This window comes from Bos grunniens, chromosome 6, assembly GCF_055505025.1.
Source record: "Bos grunniens cultivar Pamir isolate PY7600 chromosome 6, Bosgru_T2T1.0, whole genome shotgun sequence".
NCBI lineage: Eukaryota > Metazoa > Chordata > Mammalia > Artiodactyla > Bovidae > Bos > Bos grunniens.
The window spans coordinates 93,329,031-93,354,280 of NC_141170.1; the positions used below are offsets into that span (position 1 = coordinate 93,329,031).

The 25,250-nt window shown below is 38.2% G+C and overlaps 2 protein-coding genes across 23 annotated transcripts in view; one reads left to right on the plus strand and one right to left on the minus strand.

Annotated features, from left to right (window-relative positions):
- Positions 1-18,944, plus strand: part of C6H4orf17 (chromosome 6 C4orf17 homolog) — an 88,815-nt gene extending 69,871 nt beyond the window's left edge. For 6 of the 13 annotated variants that reach the window (XM_086406724.1, XM_086406726.1, XM_086406725.1 and 3 more), the window contains 8 exons: positions 124-342; positions 1,785-1,985; positions 4,584-4,648; positions 10,287-10,430; positions 12,969-13,050; positions 14,668-14,857; positions 15,873-15,916; positions 18,576-18,944. In XM_086406724.1, the coding sequence (XP_086262850.1) occupies positions 216-342; positions 1,785-1,985; positions 4,584-4,648; positions 10,287-10,430; positions 12,969-13,050; positions 14,668-14,857; positions 15,873-15,916; positions 18,576-18,772 (1,050 nt within the window). In that variant the 5' untranslated portion in view covers positions 124-215 and the 3' untranslated portion in view covers positions 18,773-18,944. Of the gene's footprint in view, positions 1-123; positions 343-1,784; positions 1,986-4,583; positions 4,649-10,286; positions 10,431-10,596; positions 11,997-12,968; positions 13,051-14,667; positions 14,858-15,872; positions 15,963-18,575 lie in introns of those variants that run through there. The other 7 variants (XM_086406729.1, XM_086406727.1, XM_086406728.1 and 4 more) reach the window with 7 other exon arrangements.
- TRMT10A (tRNA methyltransferase 10A) overlaps positions 9,071-25,250 on the minus strand; it is a 51,935-nt gene continuing 35,755 nt past the window's right edge. For 5 of the 10 annotated variants that reach the window (XR_015165709.1, XR_015165705.1, XR_015165707.1 and 2 more), the window contains 4 exons: positions 21,019-21,205; positions 17,108-17,360; positions 15,096-15,172; positions 9,071-10,412 (listed from right to left, as the gene is read on the minus strand). The gene's annotated coding sequence lies outside the window, so the exon portion shown is untranslated. Of the gene's footprint in view, positions 10,413-15,095; positions 15,173-17,107; positions 17,786-21,018; positions 21,206-25,250 lie in introns of all 10 variants that reach the window. The other 5 variants (XR_015165706.1, XR_015165708.1, XR_015165704.1 and 2 more) reach the window with 2 other exon arrangements.

Consider the following 25,250-nt stretch of genomic DNA (forward strand, 5'->3'; position numbering starts at 1 on the left):
CTTAATGTCTTTCTTCTGACTTAAGAGACAACTCGGGGCAAACAAAGATGATGGAGAAACGTTTGATGTGCAAGAAAATGTCTAGAACCCCTTGTCTAAACAATTGTCATGCTGTGATTTCAGGGTCTGAGCACCTCTGGAAGTGAGGTTAACAAGGTACACTCCAAGACCTTCTGTGGCAAGAGTGGAGAGGAGGAAACCAACACTCTGTGAACATGAGCCTCAAATCCCCGATGTCTGCTCCTCAGTTTGAGAGCAAAGGCAGCCATATTTCAGCTAGAAATGGAAGCTGTTTTCTAGTCAGGCACACTCCTCATCCCAGAAGGGTCTGCCACATCAAAGGTGAGGTAATTCAGAGTCCTAGAATGTCTCTCTCTCCTCTATATTTGGACTACTTGATGATTCCAGTCGGTAAACACAGGGGTGTTATTCAAAACACCAAACCACTGGTGAGGCACAGGCGCTGACTGTTGGGACCAGATGCCAGCACTGGAGCCAGGGCAGAAGAGGCCTGCAGACAACCCCTGTGCAGGCACTTACCCCTGGATTACTTGGTTGATAGGAAAGGGACCTGGAGAGGTGCCAAAGGGGCCACTCAGGAAGCTCAAGGCAGCAACTGACGCAGTGGTATGAAAGTAAGGCAGCAACTGACGCAGTGGTATGAAAGTATCTCAATTTTTGACAACCTGTACAGTCGTGTTAACATCTACATGTTAAATACCAGCCTGGAGAACCATGCATGTCATTCACTCTTTCATTCTCTCTCAATCCTTTTTCTCCTCCTTCTCCCTTTCCCCCTTTCCTCCCTCTCTCCACCTTTCCCTCTCTTTATCATTTTGAAAATTTAGTTTTGGTCATACTGTACACTCCTGAATTTTTTCCTCTATTCCTGTAGTTTCTGTTTTTTTGTTTTTTTTAATTCTGCAGTAAATGTTGGAATCCCTTCACAGGTAAGTCCTTGGCCATTTTGTCTTTTTAGTATATACCATAATCCTAGTCAAATTTACTAATTCTCACTGCAAAACATTATCCAGAAGCTTCTTGTGCAATTTCTTGGGAAACAAAGCAGCCATCTGTCTCTAATAATTCACTTATTAACAGAGCTGTGTCCTGCACACATATGCTTCCTAAGCTGCCCAGTTTTATATAACATGGCATTGATACTAAAAAGAGGGCCGGGATATAATTCAATATGAGCCAAAAGCAAATAGCTATTATAGGAGAATGAATGAACCCAGAAGGCTCTGAGGAAGGAGGTTCCTTTTTTTCTAGGTTTTCCTTCCTTCCTTCCCACACAACTTACCTTGTCCTGCCTCCTGTTCCTCACTCTAATGACTCTCTCTTCTGCCAGCACAGAAGAGCCAATGTGTCTTTTATGGGGCCTTGTTACGTTGAGACATTCTAGATTCTTTCAAAAATCTAAATCTGATATTCCTAAAGAGGGCTAACATAGTCCCTCTTAGTCATTATTAAGACATGGGAAATGAGAGGTCTGTCTGGGATAGCAGTAAATCTACTCCACTTAACTCCCAAAGATCAAAGATGTGGGCCTTGGTTCTCAAAGCTAACAAGATGGCAGGACATTTTAAGAAGGGATGTGTTGCAAACATAATTTGCTACACTGACTTTTAAAGATTGTCCACCCAGCACTGGTTCATAAAATCAGAAGTCTGACATCTTTACATACATTTTATAATATCTAGTTTGAAAATTGTTGGGAATTCAAAGAAAACCTGCCAAAAACCTAACCTGGTGGTTTGTTCTTCTTATCTGTACTCACTTAGGTTTGAATAACATTCCAATCTGTAATGTGAATGATGATGAGAACTCATTTAGAACATTGTGGGGTGTTGGCCAGTCCCACCACTCACAGAAAGATGAGATACCATATGCCAGATGCAGCTACCCACCCAGTGCTGTGGCCACGGAGAGCCCTGTCTCGCCAGCCCTTAACGGGGTCAAAGTGCCCCCACGGCCTCATTCTGGTGAGTCCCTCCCAATTCATGAAATCTTTTCTGAGGCTTCCTGCCAACTCTCAGGAGGGAAAATATCTATATAATTGCTCACATAGCTGCAGTCATTTTCAAATAGTCATGACATTTTCCTACTGTGAAATAGTTATTCATTATAAAAATTTCCACTCACCTAATCTCAATTCAGTTCAATACTGTTAATAAATATGATTTAAAAAGATCATTATTATTAATTGTGCCCAAGCCAAATGTGGCATGGTTCTAGTCTCTAAGCCCTACAAAAGTACCTGAGAGAGACCAAAAATGAATGTTAGCCAACATTGGTAGAGAAACTACTCCAGACCAAAACTGTGTCAGGGAAATGCAGTGAGGATGGAATGTCATGTTCACCTTTTCCTCACTGGATGGTCACCTCCTTAAAGTCAGGGCCCAGTTTTACTATTCTCCCAGGTCCTGAAACAGAACCTGATCTTTAGCAAACATTTAATTCAATTAATTCATGCTTATTAAGTTAAATTTAAAGTGATTACTCAAAAGTACAGCATGATGACTGTAGTTAGTAATACTATATCATATATTTGAAAGTTAACACAGTAGATTTTTAAATTTCTCATTACAAGAAAAAATATGCAACTAATAATCATTTTACAATATACATATATCAAATCATTATGTCATACAGGGAGTTCTAGATGGTAGAAATTATATCCAGTACTTTTCCCTCTGTCCTTTATAATTACAAACTATTACTAACACTTTCAGGGCATATGAAAATTATTTTGGCATAATGTGGTAAAACACATATATCTTCTAAAAGGTAACAGTAAGACGAATAGATTCCATTCTAGAGTCTTCACATGAGTTAATTCATTTCATCCTTTTCACCAGCAATGAAGAATTAAAACCCACTTATTCCACCATCTTTCTAGTGTCCCTTCTTGTATTGTAGAACCTAGAAACCTACAAATTACTTTTGCAAGAGTCCCTTGATGAGAATGAGGAGTTGCCATCTGGTAAGACTTATACTGCAGACGTAGGGCTAAAGTCATCTTTTTAGCTGCTGTCTGCTATCAAGTGTGGCTGGAGACATGGAGCTTTCCTAAGACAGCATCTCAGTGTTCAGATACTGGATTTATGAGTGTTAAAAGGCAAAGTCAGCCAATGTGGTGATCTTCTGATTGCAACAGTGATCCAATGCCTAAGATTTAGCCTCATGGATATTGTGACAGCAGTTGACATGGCCATGGCCTCCCGAGTTTCCTTCCTCCAATTGTGATAAAGGCTGTGCCCGCCCTGGTGGGTCAGGCACATGGTATTGTTCTTGAAGTGATTTGTGAAGATCAAGACAGAGTTCACTCTCACCTTCTCCCACTGTGTCCATAAGTCTATTCTCTACTAGCACTGACATATATACACTATCATGTGTAAGATAGTGAGAAGTTGCTATATAACACAGGGAGCCCAGCCTGGTGCTTTGTGATGACCTAGAGGGGTGGGGAGAGTGGAGGGGAGGGAGGCTCAACAGGAAGGGGATATACATATATCATAATTTATATATTAATATATAATAATGTATATATATTAATGACAATTCATGCTGTTGTGACTATACAGGGGATATATATATTTATATAAAAGGGGATATATATAATTTTTATATATGTGATAATTTATGTATATATGTGACAATTCACATTGTTGTACAGCAGAAACCAACACAATGTTGTAAAGCAATTTTCCACCAATTAAGAAAAATCTATATAAAGAGTTCACTGCTCCAACTGTAATATTACAAACAGCTAAATTCTATGTATTATTTACATTTTTGCTTAAAATAGATGAGAGGTTTCTGTTTCCCACAAGTGGACACTAAGCAGAATCACTATCCATAACTTCCTTCTCACTACTTGGAGAGAGGTAACTTTATATTAAAAAAAAAAAATCTTTCCTCAGCTAGAACTAATGAATTCAGTTACTACTGTGTATATGCACAAAATCTTTTCAGCTTTTAAAAAATTGTTTTGTTAACTATGGCTTCAGTGGGGGGTGGGGGGGAAAACAGCATCACACAGAATGTATATTTAAATGAATGCAAAAGGAAATTAAGCAAATATTTAAGTGTAATTAAGGGTAATTTAATTAGATGGCTATGTGAAATTGGCAGGGTTGCAAGACAGATGAAGTACATAGAATAAAGAATGTAATTATAACTCAACACACATCTCTTTTTGTCTACAGGGCAAAGAGTACACATGTAATCTCTTTAGTTAGAGAAAGTGACAGTCATATGGACAGAAAACAAAGAAAACATGTCTTATACTGAAATACATACTTTTTAAGAACCAGTTTACCCAGATCAAGAAAGTTCTTGTAGTATTTCTTTATCGCTTCTTCATGGGCATAGAATTCATTTTATAAATACACTTTTATTATGTTGTTAAAGTATAATTCTACCTGCAGGTTTTCTAGTATTTATAAACAGATACCTGGGTTGACTCTAATTGAAATTCAGATGTACTCTCATCCATTTCAGCAAGTGATGGATGTATCATGTGGTAGAAATTATTTTTCAGTTTGATCTAAATAAATATATTTTTCCTGTCATTTCAGAGCCCTGTCGAAAAGTCAAGGAGTGCTTCAAAACTTCCAGTGATAATCCCTTAGTAATTAAAAAGGTAAAGAATCAACTATTTATAGCTACCTATTTGGTTTTGACTTCTATCATTTCCTCTCCTTCTCTTCACATATATATCTTTCTGGAAAAGAGTTTTTCACAATATTTTTTTTTCCTACAGCTTTAAGTATAATTAACATGATATAAAATGTACATTTTTAAAGAGTTCAGATTGATGAATTTTGACATACTTATTCACAGACTGAAATCAAGAGAATAAAGACTTCCCGAAATTTTCTCATGACCCTGGCCCTCCCACAGGCAAACATTTATCTGCTGTCACTAAAGATTACCATGCATTTTTTAGGATTTTAGGTAAATGAAATTTACAGTGATCTTTAAAAAAATCTGGTTTCTTTAACTCAGCATGTTTAAGACTCATTCATCTTGTTATGCGTATCATTCCTTTTTTTATTGCTGAGTAGTATTCAATTATATTGGTATCTCACAATTTGTTTATATGTTCACCTGTTGATGGACTTACGTTGTTTCCAGTTTTTAACAAAGCTGATATGAACATTTGTGTACAAATCTTTGTATGGATATATATTTTCTCTTGGGTACATAAGTAGGAGTGGAATGACTGGGTCTTACAGTAGTGTGTGTGTTAGCCATTCAGTCGTGTCTAACTCTTTGCAACCCCATGGACTGTAGCCTGCCAGGCTCCTCTGTCCACAGGATTCTCCAGGCAAGAATACTGGAGTGGATTGCCATTTCCTCCTCCAGGGGATCTTCCCAACCCAGGGATCAAACCTGGGTCTCCTGCATTGCAGGCAGATTCCTTACTGTCTGAACCACCAGGGAGGCCAGGTCTTACAGCACATGTATGTTTAAATTTTTAAGAAACCGCCAAAGTTTCCAAAGTGGTTATAGGATTTTACATTCTCACCAGTTATATATAATGGTTTTCTTTCCTGCATATCCTGTTAAAACTTAATATGACCAATATTTTATTTGGCCAATCTAGTGGGTGTGCAATGGTATCTCACTGTGGTCTTAATTTACATTTGTCCAATGACATGTTTTCATGTTTTTACTTGCCATCCATGTATTTTTTTTACATAAAGTATATGTTCAAATATTTTGTCAGTTTTTTCAATTAGGGTGTTGGTCTTTTTATCATTAAGTTTTAAACATTTGTTATATATTCTAGATACAATTCTTTTGTCACACATACATTTAGCAAATGTTTTCTTCCAATTGAGGCTTACTGTTTTTTTAGGTATTAGTGTCTTTTGAAGAATCAAAATGTACAATTTTTATAAATCCCAAATTAAAAATCTTTTTCCTGTGGTTTCAAACTCACATGCTGTTTATTTGTTTCTTGTGCCTTACTGCAATGGCTAACCTCTAGTACAATGCTGAATTTAAGTGAGGACAGCAGACATTCTTGCCTTGTACCTAATCACAGGGGGAAAACATTCAGACTTTTGCCATTGTGGTATTAGTTTACTTTATCCAGAGGTGCCCTTTACATGGCTGAAGCAGTTTCTAGTGTTCTGAGAGTTTTTATCAGAAATGGGGGTAGGATTTTGCCAAATGCTTTTGCAGCATGTATTTGAAATGATCATGTGATTTTTCTTTTATAGTCTGTTAATAATGGTGAATTGCATTGGTTAACCAAATGTTAAACTAGACTGCACTGCTGAGGGAAAACTCCACTTGATTATGATGTATTATTCTTTTTATATATTTAATTTCATAAAACAGTGGTTAGCATTTTTGTGTCTATGTGCATAAAGGATATTTGTAGTTTATTGGTAATGAATGTCTTTCCCGGTTTTGGTAAATGGGTTTATAAAATCAGTTGGAAACTCCTTTTTAATAGTCTAGGAAATTTTATGTATAATTAGTATTATTTTTTGTTTAAAAGTTTAGTAGAATTCTGCAGTGAAACCATCTGAACCTGGAGTTTTCTTGAAATCAAGATTTTGGTTATGTTTTTCAAAAAATGTGTCCATTTCATCAAAGTTGTTGAATTTACTGATAAGAAGTCATTCATAAAATATCCTTTAAAATATTATATAATCTGCAGATGTTCTGTCTCTCACTCTTGATATCGGTATGTAACTTGTCTTTTTTTTTTCCTGATGCTCCTAGAGGTTTATTAGTTTTATTATTAAAGAATCAGCGTTTCATTTCATTGATGATCTCTATTTTTTGTTTCTATTTCACTGACTTTGGTTCATGTCTTTATATAAGATGAAAACTTATGTGTTGAATTGAGACATTTTCCCTTTCTAATATAGGCATCAGTTCAGTTCAGTCACTCAGTCGTGTCCGACTCTTTGTGACCCCATGAATCGCAGCACGCCAGGCCCCCCTGTCCATCACCAACTCCCGGAGTTCACTGAGACACGTCCATTGAGTCAGCGATGCCATCCAGCCATATCATCCTCTGTCGTCCCCTTCTCCTCCTGCCCCCAATCCCTAACAGCATCAGAGTCTTTTCCAATGAGTCAACTCTTCACATGAGGTGGCCAAAGTACCGGAGTTTCAGCTTTAGCATCATTCCTTCCAAATAAATCCCAGGGCTGATCTCCTTCAGAATGGACTGGTTGGATCTCCTTGCAGTCCAAGGGACTCTCAAGGATCTTCTCCAACACCACAGTTCAAAAAGCATCAATTCTTCGGTGCTCAGTTTTCTTCACAGTCCAACTCTCACATCCATACATGACCACTAGAAAAACCATAGCCTTGACTAGACAGACCTTTGTTGGCAAAGTAATGTCTCTGCTTTTCAATATGCTATCTAGGTTGGTCATAACTTTTCTTCCAAGGAGTAAGCGTCTTTTAATTTCATGGCTGCAGTCACCATCTGCAATGATTTTGGAGCCCCAAAAAATAAAGTCTGACACTGTTTCCCCATCTATTTCCCATGAAGTGATGGGACCAGATGCCATGATCTTAGTTTTCTGAATGTTGAGCTTTAAGCCAACTTTTTCCCTCTCCACTTTCACTTTCCTATATTACTATAATTTTTCTACAAACACTGCTTTGGCTGCATCCTCCAAATTTTACTTGCTGAGTTTTCCTTTTCATTCTGCTCAACATACTACCTACTTTCTTTTAAACCTCTTGTCTCGTGAGTTACTTAAAATTACATTAATTTCCAAATATTTGGGGATTTTAAAGTTATCTTTATATGATTGATTTCCAATTTAACTCCATTATGGTCAGAGAACACCCTTTACTTTGAAACTTTTTATTTATTGAGATGTTATATGGTCCAGAGTATGTCCAACCTTGATAAATTTTCCATATGTCTATAAAAAGAATGTTCACTCTTGAACATTGTCTATAAAAAGAATGTTGGTTCTTGGGAGAGTGCTATGTAAATATCAATTAGGTCAAGTTGGTTAATAATGTCGCTCAAGTCTTTAATAACCTTACTGATTTTCTTTTTTCCATCACATTATGGTTTTTATTTTTTAAATTTACTTTTTAACTGGAGTATAACTCCTTTACAATGTTGTTATTTTCTGCTGTAAAACAACATGAATCAGCTATAAGTATAATGTCCTCACCCTCCTAACCCTTCCTCCCATCGAGCCCCTCTCCCCTCCACACACAATCCCCTCCTTCTAAGTTGTCTCCTTTTTCTATCAGTTATTGCTTTTTTCCCTGGGTCCCGGCGCACACTAGACCTTGTATGTACCCTCCAAGAGTAGATTGTCTTTTTCCCCCAGTCCTGTGGAATTTTTGCAATCAAATATTTCCAAGCCAGATTCTCTGGAGCCTTCTCGTACTGTTGTCAGACCCCCAGGCTAGGAAGCCTGACGTGGGGCTCAGGACTTTCACTCCTGTGGAGAACTTCTGTGGTATAACTATTTTTCAGTTTGTGGATTATCCACCTTGTGGATATGAGATCTGATTTTACACATGTGTCCCTCCTACAGTCTTGTTGTGGTTTCTTCTTTATCTTTGTGTATAGGGTATTTTTTTTGGTACACCCTACATTTTTTTTTTTCTTTTTTGATGGTTGTTTGGCAGTTAGTTGTGATTCTGGTGTTTTTGTAAGAAGGAGCCATTTTGATGACAAGTCCTTTTTCTAATTCACATTATAATTTCTTCTTTGACTCATGATTTAATTATTAGACATTATTTATGAAAAATCATTTATAGGAATCTGAAGATCATGATAAATGCATTTTCTTCCAGAGAATTGGTGTTTGCTTCTGTAGGAACCCTGAGGCCCTACCAGCCTCGACCAATTTACCCAAGTTCAAGCCTTGATCTAAGGCTACATTTCTTCAAGGACTTTGCATTTCTAGGTCACCTTGACCTTGAGGGTGTATATCTTTGTTGGCCTTTATTTGGGTCCCATCTTTCAGGAACTTTAAGACTGTCAAAAGGAAAGTTTTCATTTTCTGGAATAAGACAATGATCTCAGCAAAAAAATGGCTACTGTACACCCTACACCTCAAGTGTCTCATTTCTATTTTATTTTTTGACCCATTAATTCCTAAGTTATTCATGCAACAGTTTAAACTTAAAAAGTATTTTAATCTACCATTTTAGCTGTGTTCAGTGCAGGGTTGAACATAAATATATACATGCACATACACATATATATACATTATGTAAATGTGTGTGTGTATATATACATACATACATACATATATAATATTGCTATTCCCCTAAACAATAAGTCTGTATAATAAACCTTAACAGAAGAGTGCATTTACAATATGTATATACAATACAGCTTTATTTTCTCTTGTGTTGTTGTTTACTTGCTCAATCATGTCCAACTCTTTTGTGACCCCTTGGACTGTAGCCCACCAGGTTCCTCTGTCCATGGGATTTCCCAGGCAAGAATACTGGAATGCATTGCCATTTCCTTCTCCAGGGGATCTTCCCAACTCAGGGATCAAATCCATGTCTCCTGCTTGGCAGACGGATTCTTTACCACTGAGCCACCTGGGAAGCCCTTATTTTCATTAAACATCAACAACTGAATATTGCTTTAGAGATTGTAATCACTGCAGTCCCTAGCTGACACATTCAGCTACCAGCTTCTGTGTACCTTTATGTATTACTTTCTTCTGAAGATGAAAAAGCCTCTCTTGGAATAGACAATACAGTTTTTTTAAAAAGACTGCAAACAGTATATTCACCTCCCAGAACAAAAAAATAGCCTTTCTATCTCCTTTTCCAACTAACCAAGGGAAGTACCTGAGTTTACTCCTCCAATTCTCCAGCTCTCAGCTGTCATTTAGCAGAGCCAGGAAGCAGTGGCTCATACCATGTAGTTTCTTCACAGAGAGCATAAAAACTCTTGGCTGACTTTCTCCAGTCATAAAAGAACAATCTCAATAGAAAATCTCATGTGTCGTGAGTTGGCTGTTACCAGAAGCAGCAGGATAAATGATGGTTACACATTAAACGTTGTAGAATTATCTTTTAAACCAAAGGTTTAAAATGGTTTTATAAAAAGTAAATAACATATCATTAATTTGTTCCATCTTCAAATGTAAATATTTGATAATGAGCTTTTTAAGGGAGGATTAAAACTAACCTCTTCTTACTTTCATGTATGTGTCTCAGTTACATTTCTCATTCATTTTACATTCAATTTTCATAGAAAATATAAGTGGATGCATATGCATATTGATTATATTATACCTATGATTTAGGATGAAATGAAGGTAAAAAATCCACCACGGACTCCAAAGTCATGCTCTACTGCTAGTTCTTCTTCTTCAGAGGTGACGAGTACCAAGACTGCCATCAAAGAGAACACCATCTGCATACCAAACTATCTGGATCAGGAAATCAAAGTAAGAGGCAGGTTTAATAAATCCATAACTTGGGAACACCATGAATGTACAAAAAAATCACATCACTAGCATCCTTAAAACTCTTTAATGGTTCCCATTGACAACTGAATTGAGTTAAAACTACTCAGCCTGAAATCCAAGGCCTGCTCTTGTTTTTTACTTGCAGATTTCTTCCTGGGACACATTCCTAAATCACGGCACAGAGAAGTGGAGGCCAAAAAGGGAGTAAGAGCTTCACTAGGTAGAGAAAAGAGAGTTTAGAGTTTGGGGATGCTGAAGTGGCTGGAATTTGCAAATTAAGATACTGAAGAAGTAGCTGTGCAGAGAATGAGCTTCAGAAATCTGTACAAGATTGCCTGAGTCTTTAGCCCAATACAGACTGCACCTGCATAGGATGGGAGTCTGAGACCTGGCAGAAGACAGCTAATGGGAGGGAATGTGCTGCTTAAAGATACTGGAGTTGTGATCTTGGTGAACACACCAAGGATACAGCTGAGACACCAGAAAGGTCACACCTTAGAAAAAGAATAGGGGGCTCTGACCCACATTTGTGGCTAATCTAGATCTACACTCTCAAATCCTAAAATCAAATTTCAGTAGGTCAAAATCACCCACTTTATTTATCACCACTTATTATAACTGCTTTCCAGAATAAAAATGAAGAGAAAGCAGGGTTCTGAGGAAGACATCTTCTATTTTCTTTCACTGAAATGATTAATTACATTCTTTCAGAGTTGATCAGTAAATGACCTATGAGTTAGAAGAAGCCAGGGGTGATGTGCAATCACTATATTGATGACAAAACCGTGGGAGGCAGAGTGGCCTGGAAAATACCACAGGGCTATTCTTCTACTTTTGCTATTTCCATTGATTTGCCATGAAATTAGAAACAAATTTAATTTGTTTTCTTCTAGGATAAGGCATCAAGGACAGGAATCTTAATAAAAAAACAAAGCTGAATACAGGACAGCAGATTTTTCTGCCCTTTAAATTCTGTATTTCCAGCACCTAAATCAATGATAGACACAAATATTGATATCTGTTTAATTAATAGTATTGTAATAAAAGTTTTCAGGCAGAAAGTCTAGGAAAAAATATGTTTCAGTAGCTCAAGCAAGAATTGATGGTTTACACTGTGTCAAGCAAGGCTGTGGGGATAAAGAGAAATGGAGATTTGAGACATATTTACAAGAAAGAATCTACTGAACTTGTTTGGCAGTGTGACATAGAAAAGGACAAGGGAATCATCTAGGGTGAATCCCAGGGTCTTGCTTGGACATACATTAAACGTATGCAGGTGCTGTCCACTGAGATGGGGAACCAGAAGGGACAGCAGGTTTGGAGCAAGTTTTATAAAGAAAAAAGATGGGTGAAGTTTTAGGTATTTGGGGTTCAAATTACCTATAGTATGTCTATGGCCACAGATGGACTGATGTTCAGGAGACAGGTTTAAATTTCAGGTATGTCTAAATTCCAAAAGCAGATACAATTTAGAGTAAATCTGGAAACATTACATGTGCTTAATATTTTGAACTTTTAATAAACTCCAGTACTTTGGCCACCTCATGCGAATAGTTGACTCATTGGAAAAGACTCTGATGCTGGGAGGGATTGGGGGCAGGAGGAGAAGGGGACGACAGAGGATGAGATGGCTGGATGGCATCACTGACTCGATGGACGTGAGTCTGGGTGAACTCTGGGAGTTGGTGATGGACAGGGAGGACTGGCATGCTGTGATTCATGGGGTTGCCAAGAGTCGGACACGACTGAGCGACTGATCTGATCTGATCTGATAGTCCATTTTTATTATTTCCTCTATCACCAACACAGCAGTTAGCTGCCAAATGAAAAAGAAGTCAATGAAGGATTCTGATTGACTGAAGAGAATTATATTCCTATCCGATTGGGCCAATCACTGTGTTCTGGGGCCTGAGGAACAATGATAAATCCAGCTAGGTTCACTCACTACAGAGAGGAGCAAAACTGATGGGGCAGTTCTGTGACCAGAGAATCCCATGATGCAGTAGGAAAGGATCAGTTCCCAAAGAGAAGAAAAGTGAATCACTCCTCTACAAGATGTTGGTACTGAAGAGACAAAACAAGAGAAAACTGCATGGTTTAACCTAAACTATTGCAGTTGACCCTTGAACACTATGAGTTTGAACTGCGTAGGTCCACTTATACGTGGATTTTTTTCAGTAGTAAACATGACAGTGCTACATGATCCATGGTTGGTTGCGTCCATGGATGTGGAATTTAGAATATGGGGGAGCCACCTATACAGAGGGCTGACTCTAAGTTATAGTTGGATTTTTGACTGCCTGGAGGGTTGGCAATAGACTAACCTTGCCTCGCTCAAGAGTCAACTGTATTTGTACTGAAGATGTTTTTTTTCCTATTTGAAATCTGGCTTCCAAGTTAAAATCCCAGTTGACTTGAATACTGTGTACAGAGTTACATTTGGGACGACAAGATTGTGGAGACAGTAAAGGAAACCTTATAAACTGCTCACTATGTAACCCTAATATTCTCTGTCAGATTCTGGAAAAGCTGTGTAACATTTTACGCACTGATTCTCTGGCAGAAGTTCTACAGTGGCTGCTCCATGCAAGTTCAAAAGGTGAGATTATGTATTTGTGAATACTGAGCTCAATTTATGGCCAGAAACTAGGAAATGTGCCAATGTCTGAAGTTTTCCACCTTGGATTTGCAAAGATAATGCTGCAATTTTATTTCCCTAGTGTTCAGTATCAGAGCCCTGTATATGCAACTGCACACAAGCTGGTCATGCCCCAAACTGAACTTCTGTGGGTGATGTGAAACGCTTGTGTCCAGAGCTGGTTTGTGCTTCTCCTCGCGAGCCCATGCACCCATGCTCTCCCTGAGCATATCTCTGGCCTACTGGGAGCCCTCCACACAGCCTGTTTCCCCTCTTCAATGTGGATGGCAGGAGCACACCCTTCCAAGTTCCAGATTCTAACACCTCTGCCAGTTCCTCACCAAAACAATCAAGTCAGTCATCTCCCAGCCTCCTTTAGGCTCTTTTTGTTTCGTTCCATGAAAAATATATGCCAGTCCCAAGTGGGAAAACCATAAATAACACAGAGCAGCTATCCTCAAACCTAGCTGGTTATCTGACTGATTGAGGCAAAACTTCTGAGGTGGGTGGGGCCTGAGAATACGCGTTTCTAACAAGTTCCCAAGTGATGCTGATAAGCCTGGTCCGGGGAGCACCCTTTGAAAATCACTGTAGTAATCAGAGTTGGGAGATACCCATGTGTTACGGACAGATTAATAATTTTAAATGGAATTAAAGGCATTTGGAATACCTTACCTCAGGAATTCAAGATTACTTGGCAGGCAACTGAGAAGTATTTGGGGGTAAGGAGTTTTTATTTTTTATTTTTCCTTTTTAAGAATATAACTTTAAAAAATTTATACAAATAATGAGTGCTTACTGTTGGGCAAAAAAAAAAAAAAAAAAGGTAATGTATAGAACAGTCCTTTGGACTCTGTGGGAGAGGGAGAGGGTGGGATGATTTGGGAGAATGGCATTGAAACATGTATAATACCATATATGAAACAAGTTGCCAGTCCAGATTCGATGCACAATACTGGATGCTTGGGGCTGGGGCACTGGGACGACCCAGAGGGACGGTACGGGGAGGGAGGAGGGTTCAGGATGGGGAACACGTGTATACCTGTGGTGGATTCATGTTGATATATGGCAAAACAAATACAATATTGTAAAGTTAAAAAAAAAAAAAAAAAAGGTGAGCCAGTCCAAAAAAAAAGAAAAATAAAATTATCACAGACACCATTTTAGTAATGCTTTGATATGTATCTTTTCAGAGATGCTTATAACTTATTTAAAATATTAGTTTTAATTTTCATGAGCTCCTCCTGTACTTAGTATTTTTTATAGGTATCTTTGTTTTTATCTGGCAGTGGCCTGTAAGGCTGGATTCAGTACTCAATATTTAAAATCTATTCTACTGCCACTCAGGGACAAGTACCCCCGTGAGTTAACTATTCTGAGTAGTCTGTCATATCACAGGTGGAGAGAAACTAGGTTGATGTGAACCACCTTTTCTACACAAACGTTAACTCACACAAAGGTGCTTACCCAGAAAACAGGCTACCTTTCACACTGGAGTGCTGGGTGAAAGAACTAATCCTGTGTTTCTAGCCAACATGATAAGTACAACCTTCATGACCCCTCTCTTTTTTAAATCAGAAAAGGAGTGGGTCTCAGCTTTGATTCATGCTGAACTGGCTGAGATAAACTTGTTAACTCGTCTCAGAAGAAACACCTCAGCTGAACCAGCAGCAGAGACTGGGAGGCCACCCAAAGTCAAGTCACCCTCAAATTCATCAGCAAAATCAAAGGTGCTAATCAGTTCTAAGGAAGGACATCAACAGAGGAGGTAATCAGGCTTGATGGCCAGTTATGGAGCATGTGGCTCATAAAGACTTTAAATTCCCTTTTGGTTATCTTTCAAAACACTAAAATTGCTGAAGTTTTAAGTATCCTCCTTATTCAGTAAATGACAACAATGTACTTGTTTTTTCATATTACATTTATGAAAATGAAAGAAATCATTCTAAATTCTACTATTTAGAGCATGTTGGCAGAGGCCATGTCTTCCTTACTCAACAACCTACCTTTTTGAGAAAAGTTCCCTTTCCACTCAGAGGAGCCACCCAGAAATCTAAGAAAATGTAGTGTGGTTCTCAGTTTACTGAAAAACAGAAGCAATAAAGAAAACCAAAACTTCATTGTTACTGTATACTTTTCAAGAATGCATATCATATAGGTATCACTTTTTCTTTCTGTCTAGAACAATGCAGGATTAAAATATATTGCTTAACCTAACTTCCCCTGACATATGCCTGGGGGGTACCAGAGGGAAAAATAACTATTAAGGGAATTAGGAATTATTTCAGCAGAAACTTTTCTCAAGCCTTGTAATTTTAATGACAGAAGAAAATACATACTTATGTGTAACATCATAGTGAAAGAATATGGTAAGATATTGTTTAAGCTGGGAGAGAAAATCATTTTGCTTTAAAAGCAAAAGTTGGGTAAATCTTAAATTTGGAGAAAATAAATATTCAAAACAAGTAATATGTCACTTTAAAAAGCATTAAGATGGAGGAGAATTTTACATTGCAAACAGTTGCCACCTTGAAGTTTCCATACAATTGGAGACTGGGAGATAGGGTCAATTCCTCTACCCTAGTGAGAAATATCTGATGTACTGTTCATATGTTTACTCCAAGTCAGAAGAATTTTTCATCAGAAAGTACATTTAATGCTATCTGCATCAAAAAAGAGATGTTTATTTAAGAAACATACATTTCTTAGTGTGATGATGATGGTTCGGTCTATAGAAAATATTTGTATCTGTGAATTTCATTTTGTTTCTCCAATTGATTTAGAGTGTCAAGTCAAGGATCTGAAGAAAATAAGGAAGTACTGAAAGGTTAAGTACAGTTTGTGATAATTACTGAATTGATATAAGGAAACCAGTAAGTATCTAACTAGTTGGAGACACAGGTATTACGGATCTATGGTTTTAAAGGGAGTATAATGCAATAGTGATTTACAGCTACTCTTAAGGGACAGCATCTGCTGAATTTCTCGTAGAGGTAAATCTGACCTATTTTTGACTTTGTTTTGAAAGGCAAAGTGGCTCCTCACACTATTTGAGAAGCAAGACAGCAGGAACTCTAGGTCTGGTCATTTCAATCCAGTAACCGGAAAAGACCTGCACTGACCTAACAAAAAAAACAGTGGTATCAGTTTGGGTTTTTCACAGCTTAACTGTCATTGAACTAAATGATTTTCACTTGAAACAAAGTCAGCCTGAGAAAACAGTAACATTTTGGCAATCAGCCACAACATATGTCTGAGACACAGCTTGAATACAGTAGCAGTAGAGCAGCAGCTTTGTGTCCCTGTCAGAAGTCCAGCCCCAGCCTGCAATTGGGAACAAGACTTATCAAGAATTGTGGAAAGCCCTGGTTTGGTCCAAAACAGCCCAAATGAAATATCCCTGTGGGTTCCGCCAACTCCTAGCTTTAAAACAAACAGCAACAGTGACTACAGAGCAGCCACTATGAAGCATGTTTACAAGTCTCAAATTGTCTTACAAGTCCTTCTTACATCAGGAATGATACAGCAATCGATTAAGAGATCCATGAGGTCACTCTAAACCCCAGCGGTTTCTGTTGGGGTTAATCAAACCCAAAAGAAGTGCTATTTGCTAATATGAGGCAATAATAAGAATAGTTTAGAAATTAGAAAACATTCCCTTACTCGGACACTCCAAGGATGGTCTATTGTATCTGACTCCTCCTAACAAATTCTTTACCCTAGGACCATAAAATCCTGACAGTGATGACATCTATTATTCATGTCTTATCTGTAGGTCACAAATATATTTTACTGTGTCTAGATACTTATATACAACCCCCCAAATCATACCCCTTGGCCTTTGGTATAGGTATTCAGTTCAGTCGCTCAGTCGTGTCCGACTCTTTGCAACCCCATGAACCGCAGCACGCCAGGCCTCCCTGTCCATCACCAAATCCTGGCATTTACCTAAACTCATGTCCATTGATGGTGATGCCATCCAACCATCTCATCCTATGTCGTCCCCTTCTCCTCTCACCTTCAATCTTTCCCAGCACCATGGTCTTTTCAAATGAGTCAGCTCTTCACATCAGGTGGCCAAAGTATTGGAGTTTCAGCTTCAGTACTTCCAATGAATATTCAGGAGTGATTTCCTCTAGGATGGACTAGTTGGATCTCCTTGCGGTCCAACGGACTCTCAAGAGTCTTCTCCAACACCACAGTTCAAAAGCATCAATTCTTCGGTCCTCAGCTTTCTTTATTCTCCAACTCTCATATCCATCCATACGTGACTACGGAAAAACCATAGCTTTGATGAGACGGACCTTTGTTGGCAAAATAATGTCTCTGCTTTTTAATAAGCTGTTTAGGTTGGTCCTAACTTTCCTTCCAAGGAATAAGTGTCTTTTAATTTCATGGCTGCAATCACCATCTGCAGTGATTTTGGAGCCCCCCAAAATAAAGTCTGACACTGTTTCCCCATCTATTTGCCATGAAGTGATGGGTCCAGATGCCATGATCTTAGTTTTCTGAATGTTGAGTTTTAAGCCAACGTTTTCACTCTCCTCTTTCACTTTCATCAAGAGGCTCTTTAATTCTTCTTCGCTGTCTGCCATAAGGGTGGTGTCATCTGCATATCTGAGGTTATTGATGTTTCTCCCAGCAATCTTGATTCCAGCTTGTGCTTCATCCAGTCCAGCATTTCTCATGATGTACTCTGCATATAAGTTAAATAAGCAAGGTGACAATATACAGCCTTGATGTACTCCTTTCCCGATCTGGTATTCATTGTCTCCCCAAATCCTTCTTTCTGCTTGGATGTAGCTAATGCAGGCCTTGGGAAGGTCTTATCAGTGCAGTTGTTTTAACCTGCTTGTCTGCTTTGCTTTTTTGTCTGTCAGGACTGCAGATACTTCACCTTTCTCTCACTGGCCCCATTCTTTGCCCATCACCAGCTCTAAATGGTTCCTACCAAAATGATGTTTGATTCTAACTGAAAGAACATATCCTGCATGTTGTAGTACAAATAGCTCATTAAAGATGCTGCTGCTGCTGCTGCTAAGTCGCTTCAGTCATGTCCGACTCTGTGCAACCCCAGAGACAGCAGCCCACCAGGCTCTCCCGTCCCTGGGATTCTCCAGGCAAGAACACTGGAGTGGGTTGCCATTTCCTTTTCCAATGCATGAAAGTGAAAAGTGAAAGTGAAGTTGCTCAGTCGTCTGTGACTCCTAGCGACCCCATGGACTGCAGCCTACTAGGCTCCTCCGTCCATGGGGTTTTCCAGGCAAGAGTACTGGAGTGGGGTGCCATTGCCTTCTCCCATTAAAGATGAGCAGGTGGTAATAAAGATGAGAATAAATAATTTTTATGAAATTTGGGTATATCTGAACCACCTAAACTTCATACAGTTTTTTTTTTTTTGTATGTCATTTGCTACTAAGACATGACAGAAGTTACTATATTTGGATGTCTCAATTATGGTCTTATTGAGACTTTTTCTATTTCAGAGGGCAAGCCTCCATTGTTTATAAGAAGAAATCAGACAAAAATACCTGTTGCAGAATATTTCAGCAAGCCAAAATCTCTTCCCAGGCCTAAAACTCAGGAGAGCACATCAACAAAGCCAGTGTCAGCAAGGAGTATACAACAAGGATACAATCTCTCTGCCCAAAGAGCATTTTATCCTGTAACATACCGAAGGTAGAAATGGTAGACTGGGCTAAACCTTTCAGAAACACGAGTTTCACTTTGTTATGACATCAATTATGAAAAACACATTTTTGGTATGGAGGAATCAACAGCTCCTCTATATGGTGGTACATGTAAATCTCAAAGCAACTGTATATAAAGCTACTAAATAAATATTAATGGAAAAATTTCTATTTGTAGTTAATTAGTACCTTGTATAAAAGAAATGTTTATTTATATACTACATTTCTAGTCTTGGGCTACTATTAATATTAATACATAAGTATTGGACTCTGATACTAGAAAAATCATCCATAATCAGAATTCAGGCAATTTAAATTCAACACTACCCCAAACTCTGATAGAAAATCAACAATAATAAACAAACTGAATTTTAACATCTGAGCTACTTCTCGCAATGTACTGTGTTCAATAATATAGACTATTGAAAAAACCATTTGTTAAACATTTGTAACAAATGTCATAAGTTAGGAATAATTTTTCTTTTTGTGAGGAGGTGAGCCTTTTTCTAATAGTCTAACTTATGAGTCAGAAAGGAACTACTGCTGCTAGTTCCTTTCTATTCACTGCAAATTGTGAATGATATTAACAACGTTTCCTAATATTGAACTTTTGGTATTTCTAAAATAAACCACTCTAGGGCCATGCTGACCTGCCTCTTGAGAAATCTGTATGCAGGTCAGGAAGCAATAGTCAGAACTGGACATGGAACAACTGACTTGTTCCAAATAGGAAAAGGAGTATGTCAAGGCTGTATATTGTCACCCTGCTTGTATATGCATGAATACATATATATGCAGAGTACGTCATGAGAAACGCTGGGCTGGATGAAGCACAAGCTGGAATCAAGATTGCTGGGAGAAATATGAATAACCTCAGATATGCAGATGACACCATCCTTATGGCAGAAAGAGAAGAACTAAAGAGCCTCTTGATGAAAGTGAAAGAGGAGAGTGAAAACATTGGCTTAAAACTCAACATTCAGAAAACTAAGATCATGGCACCTGGACCCATCACTTCATGGCAAATAGATGGGGAAACAGTGGTGGAAACAGTGCCAAAATCACTGCAGATGGTGATTGCAGCCATGAAATTAAAAGACGCTTACTCCTTGGAAGGAAAGTTATGACCAACCTAGATGGCATAATCGGAGAAGGCAATGGCACCCCACTCCAGTACTCTTGCCTGGAAAATCCCATGGACGGAGGGGCCTGGTAGGCTGCAGTCGGTGGGGTCGCTAAGAGTTGGACACGACTGAGCGACTTCACTTTCAGTTTTCACTTTCCACTTTCATGCATTGGAGAAGGAAATGGCAACCCACTTCGGTGTTCTTGCCTGGAGAATCCCAGGGATGGGGGAGCCTGGTGGGCTGCCGTCTATGGGGTTGCACAGAGTCGGCCATGACTGAAGCGACTTAGCAGCAGCAGTAGCAGACAGCATATTAAAAACCAGAGACATTACTTTGCCAACAAAGGTCCGTCTAGTCAAGGCTATGGTTTTTTCAGTGTTCATGTATGGATGTGATAGTTGGACTATAAAGAAAGCTGAGCACTGAAGAATTGATGCTTTTGAACTGTGGTATTGGAGAAGACTCTTGAGAGTCCCTTGGACTGCAAGAAGATCCAACCAGTCCATCCTAAAGGAGATCAGTCCTGAGTGTTCACTGGAAGGAATGATGTTGAAGCTGAAACTCCAATACTTTGGCCACCTGATGCAAACAGCTGACTCATTTGAAAAGACCCTGATGCTGGGAAAGATTGAGGGCAGGAGGAGAAGGGGATGAGAGAGGATGAGATGGTTGGATGGAATCACTGACTCAATGGACATGAGTTTGAGTAAATTCTGGGAGTTGGTGATGGACAGGGAGGCCTGGTGTGCTGCGGTTCATGGGGTCACAAAGAGTCAGACACGACTGAGTGACTGAACTGAACCGAGGGCCATGCTATGTTCTTCTTTCACTGTATTGCTGAATTCTATCTACCAATTAGCCAATCTTTTGTTTAGAATGTTGGCTGTGATATTGAAAACAAAAAATATTCTTATAAATTTCGTGTGTGTATGCGTGCTTGCACACAATCTTAATACTAACACATACCGCATTTACTGTGTGTCAGGAATCATTCTAAACACTTTAGTTATAGTAACTAATTTTCGCAGTAACTATTTGAGATCACTATTATTGATATCCTCCCTTTTTTTTTTTTTAAATAAGAAAACTAAGGCTCTGAGAGTTGTACTCACTGGAATGAGACAGAACAGTTGTAACAAATGTCATCATTCAAATACAACAGAGGTTTTTTCTGCATGTGTCTGAAGTGTGTGTTTTCAACCAGCAGATGACTTCACTTCACTTGGTGATTCACAGGCCCTTTATCCTTCCACCTTGTGCCTCTACCATCATCAAGGTTTCACTGTTAACTTCACCTTCCTGGAAAGAGAGGAAAAAGTAAAAGTGGAAGAAAGTATTAACTTCCAATAGCTGCTATAGTAAATTACCACAACTTAACTGGTAAGCCAACACATATTTAAATTCTTAAAATTCCAGGGCTGAGGTCCTAAATAGATCTCCTTGGGCTAAAACCAAGGTGTTGGGAGGGCTTCACTTCTTTTGGAGGCTTTAGGGGGGAATCTGTTTCCTTGCTTTTTCCAACCTCTAGCAGGTACCCACACTCCCTGGCTCATGACTCCCTCTGTCTTTAACGCCAGCAGGGGCTGGTTGAGTCTTTCTTGTAACACATCACTGATACTGACTCTTTAGCTTCCCCCTCTTCCACTGTTAAGGATCCTATGGTTACACAGAGCCTGTCTGCTATCCAGGTTATCCAAGATAATCTTAAAGTCAAATAATTAGCAATTTAATTCCCCTTTACCATGTAACACCATAGGTTCCAGGAATTAGGATCTCTGGGAGAACATTATTCTGCTACCAAGGGAGGGGACATCTGCTTCAAGTCTTGGTCTTGAAATGGGAATTGTTACTTCTGGTCACCTTCCATGGTTGAGAATTAGTCTAGCTGAAAGGAGGCTGAGAAAATTATTAAGCAGGAATCGTATTTCCAGCTACAACTATATTCTGTGGTGGACAGTTAACTCTGACACAAAAGTGACTGGTTTAAAGTGTAGCTGGAATCTATTTGCTTAACCAGTAGGCACCACTAATATGTATCAAGACTATGCTCCTTCATTAAATTCATTTCAAAGCTTGCTCTCTCTCTCTCTCTTTCCTGTCAGGGAGAGGTTGCAATAGCATTGTAGATTCCTTTTCCTTGCAAACTTAAGTAAAATTTGGGCTTCCCTGGTGGCTCAGAGGGTAAAGAATCTGCCTGCAGTGTACGAGACGTGGGTTTGATCCCTCAGTCAGGAAGATCCTCTGGAGGAGGAAATGGCAAGCCACTACAGTATTCTTGCCTGGAGAATTCCATGGACAGAAGAGCCTGGTGGGCTATAGCCCATGGGGTCACAAAGAGTCAGACACAACTTAGTGAGTAATACTTTCACACTTTAGTAAAATTCACCTATCAGACCATGTAGGTTTGGTGTCTTGGGAGTGGTAGTCCTTTGACAATTTTATTTCTTCTGTGATAACTGGTCAGTTTATATTTTCTGTATTTTGGAGAATCAATGTAATACAGCACATTAACAAAATCAAGGACAAAAATCACACCATTATTTCAATCAATGCAGAAAAAAATCTAACAAAATTCAACACCTTTTCATGATCAAAACGTTTCAACAAGCAAGGAATTCACGGAAAGCTACCTCAACATGCTGCTGCTGTTGCTAAGTCGCGTCAGTCGTGTCCGACTCTGTGCAACGCCATAGACGGCAGCCCACCAGGCTTCCCCGTCCCTGGGATTCTCCCAGCAAGAACACTGGAGTGGGTTGCCATTTCCTTCTCCAATGCATGAAAGCAAAAAGTGAAAGTGAAGTCGCTCAGTCGTGTCCAACTCTGGCGACCCCATGGACTACAGCCTACCAGGCTCCTCCATCCATGGGATTTTCCAGGCAAAAGTACTGGAGTGGGGTGCCATTGCCTTCTCCGTACCTCAACATAACAGAGGCCATATGTGAAAAGCCCATAGCTAACATGGAATTCAACAAGGGAAAGTCTGACAACTTTTCCTTGAAGATCAGGACCAAGGCAAAGATGTCCATTCTAACTACTTCTATTCAACATAGTCCTGGAAATTCTAACCAGAGCAATCCAGACAAGATATAAAAGGTATACAAATTGGAAAAGAATAAGGGGAAGAATATAATTAAAATGATTTATTTGCAGATGATATGATCTTATATGTAAAAAACCTTAAAGATTCCACATACAAAAAAAATCCCCTTTAGAACTAACAAATTCAGCAAAGTTGAAGATGCAAAATGAACACTTAAAAATCAGTTGCATTCTGATACACTACAATGACCAAATCAAAAAGAAAATTAAGGGGAAAAAAATCCCACGTCCTATAGCATTAGCAAGGATAAAATACTTAGAAAAAAAATTAACCAAGGAGGTGAAAGACTTATACACTGAAAGATAAAAGACAATGCTAGGAGAGATTAAAGAAGAAAGGAAAAAAATGGAAAGACACTCCACATGTATTGACTGAAAGACAATAATGCTAAACTGTCCGTACTACTCAAAAAGATCAACAGATTCAGTTCAATCTCTGTCAAACTCTCAATGACACTTCTTATAGAAATAGAAGAAAAACTGTAAAATTCATATGGAATTTTAAAGGACCCTGAATAACCAAAACAATCTTAAAAAAAAAAAAAAAAGGCAGCTAGCAAGCCTCAGACTCTTTGATTTCAAAACATATTACAAAGCAACAATAGTTAAGACAGGGTAATACTGGCATAAAGATAAGCATACAGACCAATAAAAAAGAATAGAGGGCCCAGAAATAAACTCTTGCATACATGGCCAGATGATTTTCAACAAAGGGCTGAGACTACAATGGGGGACAAATGATGTTGGGAAAACCGGATATCCATATGCAAAGGTATAAAGTTACCTTATACTTTATAAAAAATTAACTCATTTGATTAAAGACCTAAATGTATGAAGCTATGAGTCAAAAATAAATAAATAAATAAATAAATGTAAGACCTAAAACTATTAAGCTCCTAGAAGAAAACAGGGGAAAAACTTTAGGACATTCAATTCAGCAGTGATTTCTTGGATATGATACCTAAAACACAGGCAATAAAATTAAAGATAAATGGGACTCCATCAAATTTTAGAACTCCATGGCACAAGAAACAACATAGTGAAAAGGCAACCTATGGGATGGGAGAAAATATTTCCAAATTATATATTTGATAAGGGATTAATATCTAGAAAATGTAAGGAAATTTTATAACTCAATGATAGAAAAGAAACCAATTTTAAAATAAGCAAAGGACTTGATTAGACATTTCTCCAAATAAAATTTTACAAATGGCCAATAAAAATGTGAAAAAATGTTCAACATCACTAATCATTAGAGATGATCACAATGAGATATCCCTTCTTTTTTTTTTTTTATACCCATCAGAATGGCCACTATCAGAAGAACAGAAAATAAGTTTTGGTGAGATACAGAGAAGTTGGAATGCTCACACATTGTTGATGGGAATGTAAAATGGTATACCTATCATGGAAAACAGTATAGATTCCTCAAAAAATGGAATTAACATACAATTCACTAATCCCATTTGTGGGCATATATGGAAAAGAAATGAAAGCAGGATTCAAAGAGACAGATGTACACTCATGTTCATCACAGCATTATTCAAAATAGCCAAGAGGTGGAAGCAATCCAAATATTCATGAACAGATGAATGATAAAGAAAATGTAGTACAATGGAATACTGTGCAGCCTAAGAAAGAAATCCTGTCACATACTATAACTTGCATGAACCTTGAGGACATTATGCTACGTGAAGAACCAGTCATAAAAGGACAATATTGTATGACTCTACCATATGAAGTATCTAAAGTAGTCAAAATGATAGAAAGATAGTTACCAAGGACTGGTGGGAAGGAGGAAGGGAAATTAGTGAGTATAGAGTTTCAGTGTTGCATGATGAATATGTTCTAGAAAGCGATTCCCCAACAATGTGACTATACTGGGTTGGCCAAAAAGCTCACTAGGGTTTTTCTATATAATCTCACTAAACCATACACTTAAATTCGATGTTATATGTTTATCATAACAAAAACCTAAAGTGGAAAATATATGACTTGAACAGCATAGTTAACAAACTTCATAAAATGAGTGTTCCCTCATTTTTAGTTCTCTACAAAGAATCTGTGTAAAATAGGTATTTGCTTTTGGTATGTCTCACAGATATTCCCATAAAACATTTGGTCCTGGATTTTATGATACTAAATCAAATTACTTAGAATTATAAAATTATTTATGGTACTAAATTTTTTTGGTGATTTTAATTTTTATAAGTCATTTCACATAAACTTTCATGTGTATTGACAC